We start from the raw sequence: 21,064 nt of genomic DNA, 5'->3' as shown, positions 1-21,064 counted from the left end.
CCTTCAATCCATTTTTGTGCATTCTGCTTCCTCAGTAACTCTTCCTTTTTTTCTTCCATCACACTATCTTATTTACTGCAGTATTATTAGGACTAGCATCTTTTTTTTTTTTTAACTGCTGCTATCTTTATTGGAATTCTTAGTACTCTTGGTTACAAAGTTACATAAGTTTTAATTGTCCACCCAAACTAATTTTCCCTGAAGTTCGCCATTTTTAGTGCAAAATATTACAGACTGGGAAGGTTTTCACAAGTACCTCTTTCATCTGATTGCAAGAACACTGGTAAAGCACTTTAAAAAAGTGTGGGGAAGATTTACCTCCACCCCACCTTCCTTTTTGTGCAGGGGGCAGCATGAACAAAGGAGGAATTTTTTTCCTTCCTTACAGCTTTCTGTATTTGTTGTAAGTTAAAAAGCCACCCAATCAACTAAAAAATTCATCAGTCTTTATTCCAAGTTATTATAAATAATGAACTTAATCATCAAAGCTCCCAGAGGAGCACAATTCCAATGTTACTGGTCATGTCTTTGTTTTTTTTTTTTTTTTTTTCTGTATTTGTTGTAAGTTAAAAAGCTACCCAGTCAACTAAAAAATTCATCAGTCTTTATTCCAAGTTATTATAAATAATGAACTTAATCATCAAAGCTCCCAGAGGAGCACAATTCCAATGTTACTGGTCATGTCTTAGTTTTTTTTTTTTTTTTTTTTTTTTTAACGTTTATTTATTTTTTTGGGACAGAGAGAGACAGAGCATGAACGGGGGAGGGGCAGAGAGAGAGGGAGACACAGAATCAGAAATAGGGTCCAGGCTCTGAGCCATCAGCCCAGAGCCCGACGCGGGGCTCGAACTCACGGACCGCGAGATCGTGACCTGGCTGAAGTCGGACGCTTAACCGACTGCGCCACCCAGGCGCCCCATTTTTTATTACAATTTTGTGCTTAGGTAGATCCAGATTTTTTGTTTCAAATGTCTCATCCTACATGCATATGCAATGTTTTGAGGAATAGTCTCATTATATCATCTTCCTCTTTACATCACATCTTTCTGTGAGGTCCTCATAATCTATGTGATAAGTAACATAGAGAGGAATTCTGCACTTGAGAGGAATTTTAAGGTTACAGTTGACAAAAGGGCTGGCTTCTCATTCTTGCTTCAGCAGAGGTTAAGATTTAGCTGGATTGAATTCTTCCAGGTTAAATAATGTATGCAAATCACTGGTCTAGGTGATTTTATTCCCCTCTTGTATTCCAGTTGAGGGTACCATTTGCTTATTTATCATAGAACTTGTTAGATAGTTGGTGTTTATGAAATCATTAAATTAGTGAACACCTCATTGGATGCCTCTCTGATCTCAAGCACAAAGTACCTATAACCAGAATGGCAGAATGTATCTACTTTTCTTTGCTACTGCATTGAGAATTTTCTCCTGGAGGCTTCAGAAAGAATGCCACACTTGATTAGCCCTCTTAGGGAAACGAGTACATGGTATGTTTCACAAGTCCCTAGAAATTAGTAATTGTCAACCTTGAGATCCTATGGTGGCTCTTTGGGACCTATGACTTATATCCCAATGGAACCTTCTTAAATTAAGAGGTTGTTTGGGGGTAGGAACTGAAATACTTGTGTTCAACTGTCAAGAATTAGCTATGTAACCATAGGCATCCTTCAGTAACAAAGTCTTTTTCCTACTATGTAAAGTGACCTGCCTTTCCTAACACTTACACCATCCCAAGTCTTTAGCCTGTTATCATTTATGTATTTTTCTTTCTGGTTTATCCTATGAACACATCTATTTGGAAGCAAAAGCTATGTTTTATTGGTTTGTATCCTAAGTGCTTCTCACAATGACTGTTACTTGCTATTCTCAATAAAATGTCCATTGGTCCAGTGAATGTAAATATTTGCAAAGTTTCACAGTGCTAAATAAATGTAAGCTGTCTGAAAAAAGCAGGTAGAACTTCACCGTTTCTTTCTCTTCTTAGGGCTGACAGTTCTTCCTGTGGCCCAAATGACCCTAGGCAATCAGTGCCAGTTCACACAGAGACTGAACAGTGCCTGGGTATTGGAGCAGGTCACATTCTCATCCTTCTGGAAATGTTGTCACTCCAAAGGGCTTGGACTTCCTTTGGATCATCTGGTGTCCAGTCATACATCGCTCATCATACAAAGCCATGCTGATACTGCCAAACACCTGTAAAAAAAATCAAAATGTTGAATATTTATTCTGTGGTACATTTTATAGGTGTCCAAATGCTTCAGGTTTGCATAGCACTTTTCTGTAATTACAACAGCTAGGATTCACTAAGATCTTACTGTGTACCAGGCATTATATCCTTACATGTATTAACCACATGTATCACATGTGTCACATTTCTATGGAGCATGCATGATTGTTTTACATTTTGCAGGAGAACACTGGAGAGGAACAGAAGTTAAGTATTTTGCCCAAGTTCACAGGGTTAAAGAGTGGTGGAGCCTAGATACCAGCAGGATATGTCTGGTTCAAGTCCTAGCTTTTAATCCTATGCTATGCTGCCTTTCCACTAATTGCTTTAGTAGCTATATATTTTTTATTACAATTCATTTTTCTTTTGGGAAACAGTTACAAGAATATTACAGCTTACTTTGCCTAAGTATGAAATCATTTCCACTTCTATGGTTACCCTAAGTTTTAATTGGTGTTCTTTGCATGCTTACACTGGTGATGAGAACTCTATAGTATACATAGATTTATAAAAGATATACTGTATTTAAAAAAAATGGAATTCGGGGAGAATGCTTTTGTTTGCCCAAACAGTAACGGGATTGTTATAGGAAGTTAAAAAATATTAGAAATTTATTCAAAACCATACAATAAAATTCTAAATACATGTTCAAGTTAAAAAAAGCTGTTCACCCTAAAAAAAAAGGACCTAGATTAGATCTCCAGCTTAAATCAGGCCCAGCTTGCTATGACTGTTCCATTTATATAGACTGTTAACTATCAAAATGGTGACAACTATCACTACTGTTGCTTGCTATTCAAGGATCTAATAAAGTCATGATTTTGTATGTTTCCCTTCATAACTGAAGATCTCATGTGTTAACACTAAATTTGAGCAAATTAAATACTTTAGTACCTTAATATGCGATGAATAAAAGAGAAAACTTGGTTACAATGAACAAAAAACTATGTTAGATTATTTCAGAAGACCACTTTTTCACACCTGTTTTCTATTAGCATACAAGCTACCAGTATGAAGAAAAAACATACATCAAGCATAAATTACCCTTAAACTATATTCTGAAGGGGTTGTAACACGCTTAAGAATTGACAATATTAAAAAGGCAAAAAGCATTATAAGTCACAGTACACAAGACTTCTTACTTCATCTATAAAAATAGAATGAATGCCAATGTTTTATTTGCCACAGGGATAAGGAGGGAAACATCCGTGAAATAAATTTGATAACATGACTCACACTTCATTACAAATGATTTTCCTAAATTCACAACTTTCACATTTGGCTGAGCTAAAAAGAAGAAAGAAAAAAAAAAAAAAACCTCTAAAAAAGGAAATTTCACTTGATGTAAGTAGGCCAGATCACATGATCTCTTTAGATGAGAGTTTAAATGAGTGCACTTCTCCAGCTGGGAAAATATTTTCCTTCATTTAGAGAGGCTAAATAATTTACCCCAAATGATGAATAAACCCTTGGGTCAGGTTCAGAAAAACCTTCTATCAGCCTGTTTAGTAAGAATCACACAAAACTTTATTATGTAACAAATATGAAATAAAACATTTCCTTGTTTAAGTCTTAAAAGATAAGAATTAAAAAATCCATACTAACGTCACCATCTTTCAGATCTTTTCTCCTACATCTACCTTCTAGGTTTCTTGGGTATGCCACACAACTGTATACAGCCAATTTTACTCAATGGAGAAAAGTGTTCAACTTTTTAGCACCCTATGGAAGTAGTAAGTGTAAGAACAGGGTTATTCAAACTGCTTCCTCTTTCTCCTCCCTCTCATTACCAGCAGCAAAGTTTATTTAAAAAACAATGAGGGAGAAGTACTGAAGCCTAGAGGCACCTAGGAAAGGAGGGAATTCAGAGAATGATAGAATATGGCTCTGGAGAGCTATTTAAGTCATATTGGAAATTTATGTACTCTAACAAAACCCTTTACTGTTCTCCCTGGCTACAGATTTAAATGTGAGGTGTCAGGGATGTGCATGGAGCTTTCATAAACTTATATTTTCTTCTGTGTTTTTGCTTTCTTCCCGTGTAACAAAAGAAATAGAAATGCAAGTGCTTGGTACCACATGCTTTTAAGGCTCAACAAAGCCCATTGATAAACAAGCTGTTTCCAAAGTTGGGGGCCTCGGGATTTGCTTTTTAAATAAATATCGACAGAAGAATCTCCTCGAAGAGAGGCAAGTCACTCTCCCTCCCCAGAAGCCAAGGGGGAAAAAGGAGACAGAAGGTATTGCCCCCTACTTGCACGTGGAATCTCCCTTTCTCCTCCGAACCCCCCTCCGCCTCTACCACGAGGGTCCTGCAGATTCGGGAGGTAGTTGGGAGAAAAGGCAACGATCAGTCCTCCATGGCAAAGTCTTTGGTCTTCTCCTCCTGGTCGCCTACTTTGTAGCGCAGCAGCACGCGCAGGAGACGGTGGTTATCCCGGGAGGGCAGCAGCGTGATCTCTCCGGAAATGTCCGTATCTTGTTCCACTTGCACAGGTTCGTTCAGGTAGAGGAGTGCCTGCTTCCAGTGCGTGACCGGATGAAAAGGCGAAGTGGACAGCACCAGCGGTTTCTCCGAGTCCCCTCCGGGGAAGGTCACCTGGAACCAGATGGCAAAGCCGTGCATGGGCGCCGAGCCGTAGCAACTGAAGCGGAAGCGTCCGCCCACCCCAGCCTCCAGCTCCTGCTCCAGGCCGGTGCGGGCCAGCTCCAGCTGAGCAAAGCGCTGCGGCCGGGCCAGTACATCCTCCCCAGACAAACCCTGCACCACGATCTCCGAGTGGCCCATAAGGCAGCGCGTGGCGAAGCTCTCCAGGCAGCTCATGTCCACACCATAGAGCTGCTTCACCTGGCTCCAGAAGCCTAGGCGCAACTCCAGCATCTGGTCGCTGATGGGCGCCACGAAGAGCTCGGCGGAAGCCGGCAGGAGAAGACCGCCCTCCTTCAGCCACTTGGTCCGCGCGTAGAGCACAGAGCTCAGCATGGACTCGTGCAAGAGTCCGTAGCCCATCCACTCGCTCACGATGGCATCCACCTGCTCCGGCAACTCCACCGTCTCCACTGGCCCCGGCAAGACGTGCACCCGGTCCTCCAGGCCGTTGAGCCGCACCACCTCCCGGGCCTGTTGCCAGATGGCGCTGGCCTCCACCGCGTACACGCGCCGGGCCCCGGCCTGCACACAGAAGATGCTAAGAATGCCGGTGCCCGCGCCCACGTCCAGGACAGTCTTGCCCCGCAGTGCTGACCAGTTCCGCAGGATGCCCAGGCGATAGGCATCCGTGCGGACGCGGTCCGCAATCATCTCCTCGTGGACGGATATGTCCGAGTAGCACTCGTAGTACAGCTGGTCCCGCTCCCGCCTAGCCCTCCGGGGTCGCGGCAGGGCCGCCTCCTGCTCTCCGCCATCTTCCTCCTCAGCTCCCTCCCCTCCTTCGCCGCCGCCCCCCGACTCAAGCTTTCTTTTCTTGGGCTGCGACATCTTGGCGGCTCCGACCGACTCCCAGCGGGCGTTGCGCCGCTCCTCGCGGCCTCCAGGAAGCGGGGGCTTCTGGGACTTGTAGTGCGCGCCCGCGCCTCCCACTTCCTGGGGGTTCGCAGCACAGGTGCCAGCTAGAAGCCTCAGAGCTCTACTCAGCTCTTTTAATTGCTCCTTGGAGGTACAGGAATCCTTTTCCCACCCACCATACCCAGATTTTACGAACCTGTACCTACGCCGCTTTTCCTTAGCTCAATTCCCTTTTGCTTTCACTCCCTTCCTGAAGCCCACACGCGCACAAGACTAAACATCCATGTTTGTCTTGTCTGCTCAACTTTGTCTTGTCTGCTCAAGTGTCTGATTTTATTCCACCGAATCATCCGGGCGACGCCCTTCAGACACTGCCACCTCACCTGGACCATTACTACTCTTAAAGTTCTCCAGGTGGATATTTAAAAATTGCACTCACGTTTTCTTTTCTGTTTTCAATGGCGTTAGGGTGCAAAGAAGGTGTAAATACAACAAAGAAAACCTCTCACGGTGTAAAACTTTGGTTCTGATTCCGGTGAGAGCACAACTTAACTAAAAAGATTAAGACGGATTGTGTGACCACTCTTGCCTTCAATTACCCACCCACACCAGCAACAAGGAATCTTCATTGCAGTCTGAGAATTATGTTGCTGGTCTCTATTTGAGGAGAATACTTATTTAACTCAGTCTTGCTCTGGTAATTCAGTGGCTCATTGAAAATTTAAATCTTGCAAGGGTTCAGACTGAAGAACAGTTGAAAAGCAAGGGTGATTTGATACAGTGAAACCTATTGCCAATTGTATTCTGGTAACCAATTAAAACTTTTTCCCTCAGAAATAACTGAGTCCTTCCTCCCTTATGCTCACTTTTCCACTGCAACTCAGTTTTTTTCTGTGTGATATTTTGTCTGGACAAGATTGATACTCTCCCTCTTCTGTTTTTCTTTCAGTCACCTATCAGCTATTAATTTCTTCCCTCTGTGTTGTTCATAGTAGCAATAAAATAGCTTTAAAATGTGATTTCTGTATGAGTGTCTGTATTTTTAACACTGATAGAATAAAATTTTCTCCCAGCTTCAAAAAAATCACATTGAGGAAAATTGACTTTTATTTTCTTGTAGTCTCAAGCCATGTCTATCTAAACAATGGGCCTATATGCCTCATCTGGGGAAAAAGTTCCTTTACCTTTACTTCCTTCTACTAATCTCTTATTTAACGAAATAGGTTTGTTGACCAGACAAACCTCGGCTCTACTTCTAACTCAGGGCTCTCACTTCTTGCTGCTCAGTAGAATCATCTGTGTAGCATTTAAGAATTACCTATCCCTGTGTCCCACCTCAAAGTTACCAAAACAGAACCATTTCAGTGGAGCCTGGGCATATAGTTTTAAAAGCTTCCCAGGGAATTTGAATGTGCAGCCACTGTTTCTAAGATGATCTTAGTTAAATCTTGCTTCATTATTTTCATTGGGTAAAATTATCTTTTTTTCAATGGCCTGGGCTCAACCACTTAAGACCACAAGTCCTCAAAGCAGCTCTTCTATATTTCTGCCCAGTTTGATAGCTTGTTTGTTGTTGTTTTAAATAGAGGCACAGAGCAAGCCAGGGGATTAGAGTTTTAAATGTGACCACTTTAATGTATGACTTCTAGGTTGTTACTTAGTGCATACCTCTCCTTTCCTTCCTCCAAATCCTTCCCTTCCCCTTTTAAATGCACTGACTCCTCCAACCAATTTTCAGTGCACTTACTTATAGTCTCTTTTAAGAAAATTCTGAATATAACTTTCATTGGTTCTCCCTCCAAAATATATCTTGAGCCCATCTTTTTTTCCTTCTCCCTTGCCAGCACCCTAGTCTAATCTTACATCTTTGCTTTGCTGGAAATCAGTCTCCTAAAAGATGGCTCAGCTTCTAAACATACCAGTATCCAATCCATTGTCCACGTAGCTATAAGAATGAGCTTTACAAAACCCAAATTAGACCATGTCACTCTCCAGTAACTTCCCATTCTAGGTCCTGAAACAATCCAGTAACTTCAGATAACTTCCAATCTCATCTCATGATACCCTTCCCAACTCACTGGGCTCCAGATGTTCTCTTTCCTGGCTCAGGTCTTCACTTCTGCTCTTCTAGGCTTGGAACGTTGTTTTTCATGTTAGTACTTAACCTCAGTGGCTTCTTCTCCTCCATTAGGTCTCAGCTTACATATTGCCTTCTGATAAAGACCCTCTTTGGCTACCTTAAATGTTATTTTCTAATACTGATTATTGCTTTATTTTCTATTGTTTACTGCTTTTATTATTTGTATGTATTAGTTTATTTCTGTATTTGTTTTTTTGTAAAACATAAACTCCAAGAGGCTTGGACTTTTGTTTCCCCCCTATTGTAGTTCCTAGCACTAGCACAGGTCCTGGCATATAGAGTGCTCAGGAAATAGTCTTCAATGAAGAGTATTGTGGAAATAGATAGGAAATAGTTAAATAGTTAATTATTCATAAGGGAAGCAGAAGAGTTTTGCTTTTTTTGTAGTTCGTAGTATGACAATTTGACTCTGATAAATGCTGAGATAAATCCAGATATAGATTGAATCTAGGATGCTCCCAAGTGTGAGAGTTGCTTTATTTTCAAACACTCTTAACCCTTCTAGACAGAATAATGTTAAGCTCTACATTTTATGCCCAGACTAGAGAAGAAATGGCCTGTGGCTCTCTCCCCTCCTGCACATTGGCTTGATATAGAGAGGGATTTCTTTACTCATCTTTTCTACCACACTGAGTTGTTTTAAGTAGGAAAGGGGCATAGATCATCGTTCTTCTCTAAGTCGTGTAGCTCTAGCAAACCACCTGGATGGGAGGAGAGTTGGAGCTCAGCTGACAGAGCATTCTTTGTGTTTTTATTTCAGTGGTCTACTCACCACATCCATTTGATGCTCAATCCCAATGTCTTTCAAATGAATGGATCTTCAAATTGATTTAATACATCTTTACCAGCATTAAAAAAAAAAAAAAAAAGAAGAAGAAATAGAAAATCTCAAGTACATGAAATGAGTAAAGGTGAGTTTTATTTCAATACTCACTGGTTTCACTGAAGTATACTATATATGTATTTCATGCTCCAGATTATGGTTTGAAAGTTTGAAATCCACAGCTTGTTCTCCAAAGGTGCTGTTAATTTTACATTTCTGTACCTTTCCTTTGGGTTTGTCCACTCACTCATCTATTTAGATAATGTTCAAATGTTATCATTTATTTGTAGCTTTTTTCAACCAGTCTGTGACTGATAATACTTACATATAATTATTTTTTCACTTATCCCATTGGACCACAGCTACTTACATATCTGGCTTTTCCATGTTAGATGGTGTATATTTGAACACCAAGAGTTTATATTTTTCACTTTGATATTGAGAATCGAGTGTATTGTGCTGGAATCTGAACCATTTTGACATTCTCAATTGTTGTTCCTGAGTGCACATGGCATCATAGATGTGTTTTGTATGACTAGGAGAAAAATGATTGATTTTCTGTATCACACGCATTGATGTATTTATCCATTTATTCAATAAACATTTGGACTTCTCCTCTGCATTAAATATTCTAGAAATATTAGAATATCATTTAATATTTTATTAAATATTTTATTAAATATTCTCCTGGGTGTCTCAGTTGATTAAGCATCTGACTCTTGATACTGGCTTGGGTCATGATCTTGAGGTTGTGAGATCAAGATTGAGCCCCACATCAGGCTTGGTGCTGATAGCATGGAGCCTGCTTGGGATTTTCTCTCCCCCTCTCTCTCTGCCCTCCCCATGTCCCTCTCTCGCTCTCTCCCTCTCTCTCAAAATAAATAAACATTAAAAAAAGATTCTAGAAACAAAGAACATATCAAGAAACAAAAGACAAAAATCTCTACCTCCACAGAGCTTATATTTCTGTATTAATATTATTTTATTTACCATTCTTACATTGCCTTACTTAAGCAAATTATTATACCACTTTTAATTCTCACATTTTTTCCTACATTAATTTATTTGTGGAATTTGCTGGTGTGATTGCCTCTCACAAATATTTAAAAATTTTTCCTCTTTAATTTCAAGGTCTGTTTAAAAATGTATTTTAAAGCCTGGAATTAGAATTGAAGGCAGTTCCTTCAGGATTTCAAGATTTCATTGTAGTTCTCAAAGTGTGTGTTGGGAAAGGGTAAAGGAGCAATGACATGAAAAATGTTATAAATATCTCTTTGATATGAATATTCATTAAATGATGTAGTTCTTACCATTCCATAGTTGCTTGGAAGCTGTCAGCATTGAAAAAGGCACTTCTATCTAAACAAACAAACAAAAAAACCCCAAAACCCCAAAACAAACCTTTGTAGAAAATGAAGGTAAATGATGGGGCACCTGGGTGGCTCAGTTGGTTAAGCGTCCGATTTCAGCTCAGGTCATGATCTCATGGCTTGTGAGTTTGAGCCCCGCATGGGGCTCTGTGCTGACAGCTCAGAGCCTGGAGCCTCTTCAGATTCTGTGTCTTTCTTTCTCTCTGCCCCTCCCGCACTCACACTCTGTCTCTCTCTGTCTCTCAAAAATAAATAAAGATTAAAAGTAAGTAAATAAACATTAAAACAAAAAAAGAAAATGAAGGTAAAAGATGATGATTTTTCTGTTTAAACAAATTGGAACATCAAACATAAAAAGCATAGGTATATGTAATTCTCTTGATGTACATAGTGTCTTTCCATGGTGTATTGGCCCAGCTATTAAACCAAATACTAAAACAGATGAATAGTAAATTCATAGCTCCCTGATGATATTATTATTTAAAAAAATTTTTTTTTAATGTTTATTTATTTTTGAGACAGAGAGAAACAGCGCATGAGTGGGGGAGGAACAGAGAGAGAGGGAGACACAGAATCTGAAGCAGGGTCCAGGCTCTGAGCTGTCAGCACAGATCCCGATGTGGGGCCCAAACCCATAAACCGTGAGATCATGACCTGGGGCGAAGTCGGATGCCCAACAAACTGAGCCACCCAGGCACCCCTCCCTGATGATATTATTAATAGTTGTAATTCTTTTAAAAATGTTTGTGTTAAATTATTTAGGTAGTCACAACAAAGATATTATGAATGTAATCCATAATTATCAATTTGGTTTAAAATTTGGTTTATTGAGCCCTCTTAAAATATTGAATGCATCATTTTAACAATTTCAAGTACAAATATTGGCTATGACATTTTAACTATTTCTACTACAAATCATGCCACTATAATGGAAATAGTACAAAAACCCCCAGGAATGTTCATTATAATATGGGGAAAAGTAATATATCAGTGCATCTATGGAAATTTGCTCATCTGCCACAGGAGTAATAAGAATCAGGTAGCTTGAAGAAAATTAGATATTAAACTTAACGAATATTATTTAATAAGCTCTTCCTCTCTATCTTTTTTCTTTTATGAAAACCAGTATAAAGAAAGTCAACCATTTTCTTCAACCAGATGCTTATGATCTCATAGTATTTTGCTATTGAGGACATTTAAAATGCATAGAAGTAAATGTAGTCACAGTAGACCTGTGATTCTCAAAGTATGGTTTCTAGATCAACAGGTTTTTTTTTTTTAAGCTTATTTATTTATTTCGAGAGAGACAGTGAGCATGAGCAAGGGAGGGGCAGAGAGAGAGGGAGAGAGAGAGAATCCCAAGCAGGCACCACACTGTCAGCGTGGAGCTGGATGCAGGGTTTGATCTCACGAACCATAAGATCATGACCTAAGCCAAAATCAGGAGTCAGATGCTTAACCGACTAAGCCATCCAGGCTCTCCTCGAGATCAACAGTAATAGTATCACCTGGAAAATCACACAGGGGTGGACCCCGCTCTATATCTAATGAATTAGAATCTCTGGGGTTAGGGTTCTGCAATCTTTCTTCTAATATCCTTTTAGGTAGTTCTGGTACATAGAAATTTGAGAACAACCACACCAATTTGAAGAGTGCCAGGACCAGTGTGAGGCCAGGTGGAGTTTATGGAATGGAAGGTCTATTTTTTCCCCCTATTGCTATGAAACAAATTATTACAAATTTAGCAACTTAAAACAAACTTTTTTTTTTTCTTTTATTTCCTAGTGTCCATGAGTCATGAGTTCAGGCACTGCAAGGCTGTACTCAAGATGTCAGCCCAGCCACATTCCTTTTTGGAGCTTGGGATTCTCTATCAAGTTCACATGGTTGGCAGAATGCAGTTTCTTGCAGTTGTAGGAATGAAGGTTCCTTCCTCTTCCTGATTATCTGATAGGGGCTACTTTCAGCTTTTAGAGGCTTCTGGCAATTCCATGCCATGCCCAGTCTTTCTCACAACATGACAGCTTACTTCTTCAAGGGCAGCAGAAGAAGCTTTCTGACCTTGGGGAGGGCTCTAGCAAAAATCATTCTCTTGTTCCCACCCACCCCCATCTCCCTTTTAACTAAAAATCAACTGGGAACTTCAATTCCATCTGAAAATAATATTTTTCAGCTGCAGAAAATGGTTCTGGGTAAAGAGACAAAGGGTGTGTTCCTACTGAAGCTTCATAAAGATTGTGAAATATCTGTAAATAAGTGTGTCTCAGAGAACTATGGGTGTAGCTCACGGCATGTGGAGATGACTGTATCAAATAGATCAGAAACAAAGTTTTGAACAAGCTGTGACCATGTCTGAGCAGAAAATTTTAATGCCACTAGCTGCACACATTGCCTACTACTGTTGAGTTTCTGAATCCTGCTAGGTGAGGAAGCACACTCCAAATAGTGACCACTTTTCTAGTCTGGGTCCAAGAAGTGAATACTTTCAGAATAAAGCCAGGTGGAGCTGGGCCTAAGTAAACCCAGGAGAGCCGACTAGACTGCAACTCCCATGTGGTGGAAGCAAGGAACAAATTCTTTTGTTACAGTGAGCCACTGAGATATTGGGGTTGTTGCTGCAGCAAAAACAAAGCTGACTTATACAATATATGTACAGAATGAGATTGTTAGAGAACCACCACCCAGGTCAGGACATTTAAAACACCACCAGTGACAGAAGTGTCCCTGTGTCCCTCCAATTCTGTACTTTTCCTCTTCTCCACAGGCATATATCCTGATAATACCATAAAAAGATTCAGTGAACTTCCTGTACATCTGATCACACAGTATGTGTTCCCTTGTGCCTAATTTCTTTTGCTCACCATTATGGTTGTGAGATTCATCCCTGTGACTATGTGTAGAAGTATTCTCTTCACTTTCATTGCTTTATTTTATAGTATTCCATTGTATGAATATACCATAATTTGTTTAACTGTTTCTGCTATTGTACAGATCCTCTGAGGTGGAAATAATCATTCCTACAAGGAATTTTGTAGTGTTATTTTTTCTTGTACAGTTCTTTTGACCCTTAAAGTTTTCTACTTTATATAAATAACTTATTTTTATCATCCTATTATATATTAAGTCCCTAATAATAGTTAAAACTTATTGTGTTTAGCATTGCCTAAATGTTTTATATGCATTATTAATTAATTAATCAATTCAACAAATATTTTTTAAATTTTATTTTTTTAATTTGCATGCAAATTAGTTAGCATATAGTGCAACAATGATTTCAGAAGTAGATTCCTTAATGCCCCTTACCCATTTAGCCCATCTACCCTCCCACAACCCTTCTAGTAACCCCCTCTGTTTGTTCTCCATATTTGAGTCTCTTATGTTTTGTCCCCCTCCCTATTTTTATATTATTTTTGCTTCCCTTCCCTTATGTTAATCTGTTCTGTGTCTTAAAGCCCTCATACGAATGAAATCATATGGTATTTGTCTTTCTCTGACTAATTTCACTTACCATAATATGCTCTAGTTCCATCCATGTAATTGCAAATGGCAAGATTTCATTCTTTTTGATTTCTGAATAATACTCTATTGTATATGTATACCACATCTTCTTTATCCATTCATCCATCCATGGACATTGGGGCTCTTGCCATACTTTGGCTATTGTTGATAGTGCTGCTATAAACATTGGGGTACATGTGCCCCTTTGAAACAGCACACCTCCATCATTTGGATAAATACCTAGTAGTGCAATTGCTGGGTGGTAGGATAGTTCTATTTTTAATTTTTTGAGGAACCTCCATACTGTTTTCCAGAGTGGCTGCACCAGCTTGCATTCCCACCAGCAATGCAAAAGAGATCCTCTTTCTCTGCATCCTGGCCAACATTTGTTGTTGCCTGAGTTGTTAATGTTAGTCATTCTGACAGGTGTAAGGTGGTATCTCATTGTGGTTTCGATTTGTATTTCCCTGATGATGAGTGATGTTGAGCATTTTTTCATGTGTCAGTTGGCTATCTGGATGTCTTCTTTGGAGAAGTGTCTATTCATGTCTTTTGCCCATTTCTTCACTGGATTCTTTGTTTTTGGGGTGTTGAGTTTGATCAGTTCTTTATAGATTTTGGATACTAACCCTTTATCTGGTATGTCTTCTCCCATTCTGTCGGTTGCCTTTTAGTTTTGCTGATTGTTCCCTTTGCTGTGCAGAAGCTTTTTATTTTGATGAGGTCCCAGTAGTTCATTTTTGCTTTGGTTTCCCTTGCCTCCAGAGACGTGTTGAGTAAGAAGTTGCTGCGGCCAAGATCAAAGAGGTTTTTGCCTGCTTTCTCCTTGAAGATTTTGATGGCTTCCTTTCTTACATTGAGGTCTTTCATCCATTTTGAGTTTATTTTTGTGTATGGTGTAAGAAAGTGGTTCAAGTTCATTCTTCTGCATGTCGCTGTCCAGTTTTCCCAGCACCACTTGCTGAAGAGACTGTCTTTATTCCATTGGATATTCTTTCCTGCTTTGTCAAAGATTAGGTGGCCATACATTTGTGGGTCCATTTCTTGGTTCTCTATTCTGTTCCATTGATCTGAGTGTCTGTTCTTGTGCCAGTACCATACTGTCTTGATGATTACAGCTTTGTAGTATAGCTTGAAGTCTGGGATTGTGATGCCTCCTGCTTTGGTTTCCTTTTTCAAGATTGCTTTGGCTATTCGGGGTCCTTTCTGGTTCCATACATATTTTAGGATTATTTGTTCTAGCTTTGTGAAGAATGCTGGTGTTATTTTGATAGGGATTGCATTGAATATGTAGATTGCTTTGGGTAGTATTGAAATTTTCATAATATTTGTTCTTCCTATCCAGGAACATGGAATCTTTTTCCATTTTTTTGTGTCTTCTTCAATTTCTTTCATAGGCTTTCTATAGTTGTCAGTGTATAGATTTTTCACCTCTTTGGTTAGATTTATTCCTAGGTATTTTATGGTTTTGATGCAATGGTAAATGGGATCGATTCCTTGATTTCTCTTTCTGTTGCTTCATTGTTGGTGTATAGGAATGCAACTGATTTCTGTGCATTGATTTTGTATCCTGCAACTTTGCTGAATTCATGAATCAGTTCTAGCAGTTTTTTGGTGGAATCTTTTGGGTTTTCCATATAGAGTATTATGTCATCTATGAAGAGTGAAAGTTTGACCTCCTCCTGGCCGATTTGGATGCCTTTTATTTCTTTGTGTTGTCTGATTGCAGAGGCTAAGACTTCCAATATTATGTTGAATAACAGTGGCGAGAGTGGATATCCCTGTCTTGTTCCTGATATTGGGGGGAAATCTCTCAGTTTTTCCCCATTGAGTATGATATTAGCATTGGGTCTTTCGTATATGGCTTTTATGATCTTGAGGTATGATCCTTCTATCCCTACTTTGTTGAGGGTTTTTATCAAGAAAGGATGCTGTATTTTGTCAAATGCTTTCTCTGCATCTATTGAGAGGATCATATGGTTCTTGTCCTTTCTTTTATTGATGTGATGTGTCACATTGATTGTTTTTCGGATATTGAACCAGCCTTGCTTGCCAGGTATAAATCCCAGTTGGTCATTGAGATAATTTTTTTAATGTATGTTGGATCTATTTGGCTAATATCTTGTTGAGGATTTTTGCATCCGTGTTCATCAGGGAAATTGGTCTATAGTTCTCCTTTTTTAGTGGGGTCTGTGTCTGGTTTTGGAGTCAAGGAAATGCTGGCTTCATAGAAAGAGTTTGGAAGTTTTCCTTCCATTTCTATTTTTTGGAACAGCTCCAAGAGAATAGGTGTTAACTTTTCCTTAAATGTTTGGTAGAATTCCCCTGGAAAGCTATCTGGCCCTGGACTCTTGTTTTTGGGGATATTTTTTATTATGAATTCGATTTCTTTACTGGTTATGGGTCTGTTCAAATTTTCTATTTCTTCCTGTTTCAGTTTTGGTAGTGTATGTTTCTAGGAATTTATCCATTTCTTCCAGATTTCCCATTTTGTTGGCATATAATTGCTCATAATATTCTCCTATTATTTCTTTTTATTTATGCTGTTTTGGTTGTGATCTCTCTTCTTTCATTCTTTTTTTTTTCAATGTATGAAATTTATTGTCAAATTGGTTTCCATACAACACCCAGTGCTTATCCCAAAAGGTGCCCTCCTCAATACCCATCACCCACTCTCCCCTCCCTCCCACCCTCTTCTTTCATTCTTGATTTTATTTATTTGGGTCCTTTTCTTTTTCTTTTTGATCAAATTAGCTAGTGGCTTATCAATTTTGTTAATTCTTTCAAAGAAACACCTTCTGGTTTCATTGATCTGTTCTGGTTTTTTTTGTTGTTGTTTGTTTTGATAGCATTAATTTCTGCTCTAATCTTTATTATTTCCAGTCTTCTGCTGGTTTGGGGTTTTATTTGCTGTTCTTTAAGGTGTAAGGTTAGGTTGTGTATCTGAGATCTTTCTTCCTTCTTTAGGAAGGCCTTGATTGCTGTATATTTTCCTTTTATGACCGCCTTTCTTGTGTCCCAGAGGTTTTGGGTTATGGTGTTATCATTTTCATTGGCTTCCAATGCTTTTTAATTTCCTCTTTAACTTTTTGGTTAGCCCATTCATTCTTTAGTAGGATGTTCTTTAGTCCCCAAGTATTCGTTACCTTTCCAAATTTTTTCTTGTGGTTGATTTCGAGTTTCATAGCGTTGTGGTCTGAAAATATGCACAGTATGATCTCAATCTTTTTGTACTTGCTGAGGGCTGATTTGTGTCCCAGTATGTGGTCTATTCTGGAGGATGTCCATGTGAACTGGAGAAGAATGTATATTCTGCTGCTTTAGGATGAAATGTTCTGAATATATCTGTTAGGTCCATCTGGTCCAGTGTGTCATTCAAAGCCATGGTTTCCTTGTTGATATTTTGATTAGATGATCTGTCCATTGTTGTAAGTGGGGTGTTGAAGTCTCCTACTATTATGGTATTACTATGGATGAGTTTCTTTATGTTTGTGATTAATTGATTTATATATTTGGGTGCTCTCACATTTGGCACATAAATGTTTACAATTGTTATGCCTTCTTGGTATAGACCCCTTGATTATGATATAATGCCCTTCTGCATCTCTTGATACAGTCTTTATTTTAAAGTCTAGATTGATATAAGTATGGCTACTCCGGCTTTCTTTTGTTGACCATTAGCATGATAGATGCTTCTCCATCCCCTTTTTTTCAATCTGCAGGTGTCTTTAGGTTTAAAGTGGGTCTCTTGTAAACAGCATCTAGATGGATCTTCTTTTCCTATCCATCTGTTACTCTGTGTCTTTTGATTGGGGCACTGAGTCCACTGACATTTAGAGTGAGTACTGAAAGATATGAATTTATTGCCATTATGTTGCTTGTAGAGTTGGAGTTTCTGGTGGTATTCTCTGGTACTTTCTAGTCTTTGTTGCTTTAGGTTTTTATTTATTTGTTGTTGTTGTTGGTGTTGTTGTTTTCATTTTTTCTCCCCTCAGAGAGTCCCCCTTAAAATTTCTTGCAGGGCTGGTTTAGTGGTCACCAACTCCTTTAATTTTTGTTTGTCTGGGAAAATTTTAATCTCTCCTTTTATTTTGAATGACAGACTTGCTGGATAAAGAATTCTTGGCTATATATTTTTCTGATTCAGCATATGGAATATATCCTGCCATTCCTTTCCGGCCTGCCAAGTTTCTGTGGATGGGTCAGCTGCAAACCTGATCTGTCTTCCCTTGTAGGTTAAGGACTTTTTTCCCTTGCTGCTTTCATGATTCTTTCCTTGCTTGAGTGTTTTGTGAATTTGACTATGCTATGCCTTGTTGATGGTTGGTTTTTGTTAAGTCTAATGGAGTCCTCTCTGCTTCCTGGATTTTGATGTCTGTATCTTTCTCCAGGTTAGGAAAGTTTTCTGCTATGATTTTCTCACATAAGCCTTCTACCCCTTTTTCTCTCTCTTCCTCTTCTGGTACCCCTATTATTCTGATGTTGTTCCTTTTAATGATTCATTGATTTCTCTAACTTTTAAATACTGCTCTTTTGCCTTAATCTCCCTCTTTTTTTCGGCTTCATTAGTCTCTGTAAGTTTGTCCTATATATCACTGATTCTCTGTTCTGCCTCATCCATCCTTGCCGCCTTGTCCTCCATTCAAGATTGCAGCTCAGTTATGGCATTTTTTATTTCATCCTGACTAGCTTTTACTTCTTTTATCTCCACAGAAAGGGTTTCTAATCTATTTTCAACTCCAGCTAGTATATCGTGATTCTAAATTCTGGTTCAGACATCTTACTTGTATCTGTGTTGGTTAAGTTCCTGGCTGTCATTTCTTCCTACTCTTTCTTTTGAGATGAATTCCTTCATTTTTCATTTTGAAGGGAGAAAGGAATTAATGAGGCAAAAAAATTAAAATTAAAAAAATTAAAATTAAAAAAATTAAAATTAAAAAAATTAAAATTAAAAAATAAAAAACAAACACACACACAAAATTGAATAAATGATGCTAGATCCAGGTATATTTTGGTCCGGGTGTTGGAAGGAGCTTGATAGATTAGAGAAAAAAGGGGAAAGGAAAAAGGAAGAGAAAAAGGAAATCATTTGACAATTTGAAAAAATGAATACAGTGAAGTAGACTGAAATGAAATGATGGAAGTAAAATAGAATTTGAAAAAAGTTACACAAAAGTAAAAAATATAGTAGAAAAACATTAAAGAAAATAATTTTTAATAAAAATTGAAAATAAAAATGAATTTTTTCTCTTTCTGTATTCAAGAAAAGAAACAAAAAGAAAAAAAAGAAAGAAAATTGAATAGATGGACCAGTGAACAGACTGAAATACGACTGAAATTACTTCGTTTTCCCCTAGAAGTCAAACTATGAAGCACTTTATAATCCATAAACTAAGCAGGTGGAGAGACTTGTGTTTGTCAAGAGTGAGGTTGGCCCAGTTGGGCGGGGCTTAGTGTAATGGCTCTGTTCTCCACTAGATGGCGCTGCTTAGCTTACTGGGGTGAATTGTTGCGCTTGTAGGTGCATATGCGCATCCGCGGGAGGGGTGAAAATGGCGTCACCCAGCTAGCCAGTCTCCAGTATAGGAACTCTGTTCTCCCCGATCAGCAATGGCACACCCATCCTTTGTTTTTGGCTTCCATCCACTGCCTGCTTTTACACAGTCCGTGACCAAGCCCCATGCGGCACCTTCCTCCTGAGTTTTGTCTCAGATGCAGCTGTTTTTCCCAACCTCTTACTTCTGAGGGACTGCGGCTATGACACGTTCTGCCCCTCTGCAGGAGGGTCTTACCAACCAATGGCCGGGTGCCTGATGCAGCCAGGAAAGTTCATGTTATTGGTGCTGCAGCCGATGCCCAGAGAATGCATCCAGGTGCCAGCCCGCCCCAGAAAAAGTGCGGGAGACAGTGTAGCAGCAGTGTTTCAGGGACTATGGAAAAATCACAACACACATCTGGCACCAGGCTTTACCCTTAAGGACCTTGTTCCAGCACCAGCAAATGTGGCTGTTCTCCTGGGTCCACGGGGGCCCTGCCTTTGGGGGACCCGCACAGCCTTTACCAGGTGTCCTCCCAGCAGGGGAACCACCTCTCCCTGTGTGGCCTGAAGAACCCCGGACTCCACTCTGCTCCTGAGGATTTGCCCTTCCCACCAGAGCACCGTCAGGTATTGTGCTATGGAGTTTCAGACTCTGTGCTCCCCTTGTTTATAGTCTTAATGGAATTTAAACCCTCTCCTTTCTCCTTTCTCCCTTTTAAGTTCATTACCTGTGGCTGTTTCCACTTTTCCACTTTCTCTCCAGCTGCTTTTGGGGTGAGTGCTTTTTCCCTATTCTACCTGCTTCCCCCTTTTCTGTCCTCTCTCCACACGCAAAAGTGGTGCCCTGCCCTCTGTGGCTTCTGTCTCCCCCAGTTCACCTTTCCGTGCCGTGTACCTGCTGAGTTCTTTGGTTCAGGTTGTGCAGATTGTTGTGTTAATCCTCAAATCAGTTTTCTAGGTGTGCAGGATGGTTTAGTGTTGGTCTGGCTGTATTTCATGGACATGGGACACACAAAAAACTTCCATGCTCTCATTCAACAAATATTTAATGAACAGCTGATACTCTGTATCAAAAATGTAGGGGTAAACAAGACAGGCAAAAATCCTTGTTTTTATCGAGATTACATTTTAGAGAATAATCTCTAATTCTCAAAATCTATGGAATATTAGTACCCCTATTTTCACAATTTGGGAAACTGAGGCACCTAGCAGCTATTCCGTTTCTTATTTATCTTTTGCACTGGATTGTAAACTCCTTATAGGCAGGAACCAATTCCTTGTATATGTCCACAGTGTCTAGTTGAGCAACATTTGTGTAATCATAATATTAATTATTTGATGGTTATTAACATTTATTTCATGCTTTCTATATGCCAGACATAACTCAATCTTCACAAACCTATGCAGTGAATATTATCATTAACCCCATTTAGAAATCAGAAAATAGGCAAAAAGAGGCAAAATGACTTGTCTTTGCTCTACATTATGTGTATTGAAGTCAATCCATGTGGTTGCATGTAAGTGTCATTCCTTGATTTCCATTGCCATATAGAATTCGGTTCTTTATTATCTCTACAGTGACTATGGTATACACTGTGCTAAACCTATGAATGACTTTGCATAGGGAATGTAATTCAGCTTCTCCTTTCTTCCATCTCTGTTCTGCGGCTACTATATTTCTATACACCAAAGGAAAAAAAAAAAAAGCATGACAGACATTGTGTTTTTATCTAATCTGTACATGTGTTTTACTCAGAAGCGTTGTGATGTGGGAATTGTTAGTTATGCTGTAGTAGACTGTATTGAAGAATCTTAGTTTGTTCACTTAATATTGTTGAGTTTCTTCCCACAAACCTAGGAGTGTGATGGGCTTTAAGAAAGGGAGGAGAGGGGCGCCTGGGTGGCGCAGTCGGTTGAGCGTCCGACTTCAGCCAGGTCACGATCTCGCGGTCCGTGAGTTCG

General features: G+C 39.4%; 1 protein-coding gene and 1 long non-coding RNA gene across 2 annotated transcripts; one reads left to right on the top strand and one right to left on the bottom strand.

Moving 5' to 3' along the window:
- Positions 1-1,642: 1,642 nt before the first annotated feature.
- PRMT6 (protein arginine methyltransferase 6) lies at positions 1,643-5,744 on the bottom strand. Its single transcript, XM_025912370.2, has 2 exons — positions 4,482-5,744; positions 1,643-2,193 (listed from the first exon to the last, which is right to left on the bottom strand). Exon 1 carries the CDS (start codon positions 5,703-5,705, stop codon positions 4,578-4,580), a length of 1,128 nt encoding a protein of 375 aa, XP_025768155.1. The 5' UTR covers positions 5,706-5,744; the 3' UTR covers positions 1,643-2,193; positions 4,482-4,577.
- Positions 5,705-20,984, top strand: LOC147578218 (uncharacterized). Its single transcript, XR_015254939.1, has 4 exons — positions 5,705-5,883; positions 8,633-8,783; positions 12,830-12,890; positions 18,828-20,984. It is a non-coding gene; the product is annotated as an uncharacterized LOC147578218 (long non-coding RNA).
- The last annotated feature ends 80 nt before the right edge of the window (positions 20,985-21,064 follow it).

This window comes from Puma concolor, chromosome C1 (genome assembly GCF_028749965.1).
Source record: "Puma concolor isolate L17-30 chromosome C1, mPumCon1.1.hap2, whole genome shotgun sequence".
NCBI lineage: Eukaryota > Metazoa > Chordata > Mammalia > Carnivora > Felidae > Puma > Puma concolor.
This window is presented reverse-complemented; position numbering and strand designations above follow the sequence as displayed.

Bases quoted from the DNA above. Each gene is read 5' to 3' on its own strand.
- PRMT6 (XM_025912370.2), bottom strand. From the start codon at position 5,705: ATGTCGCAGCCCAAGAAAAGAAAGCTTGAGTCGGGGGGCGGCGGCGAA.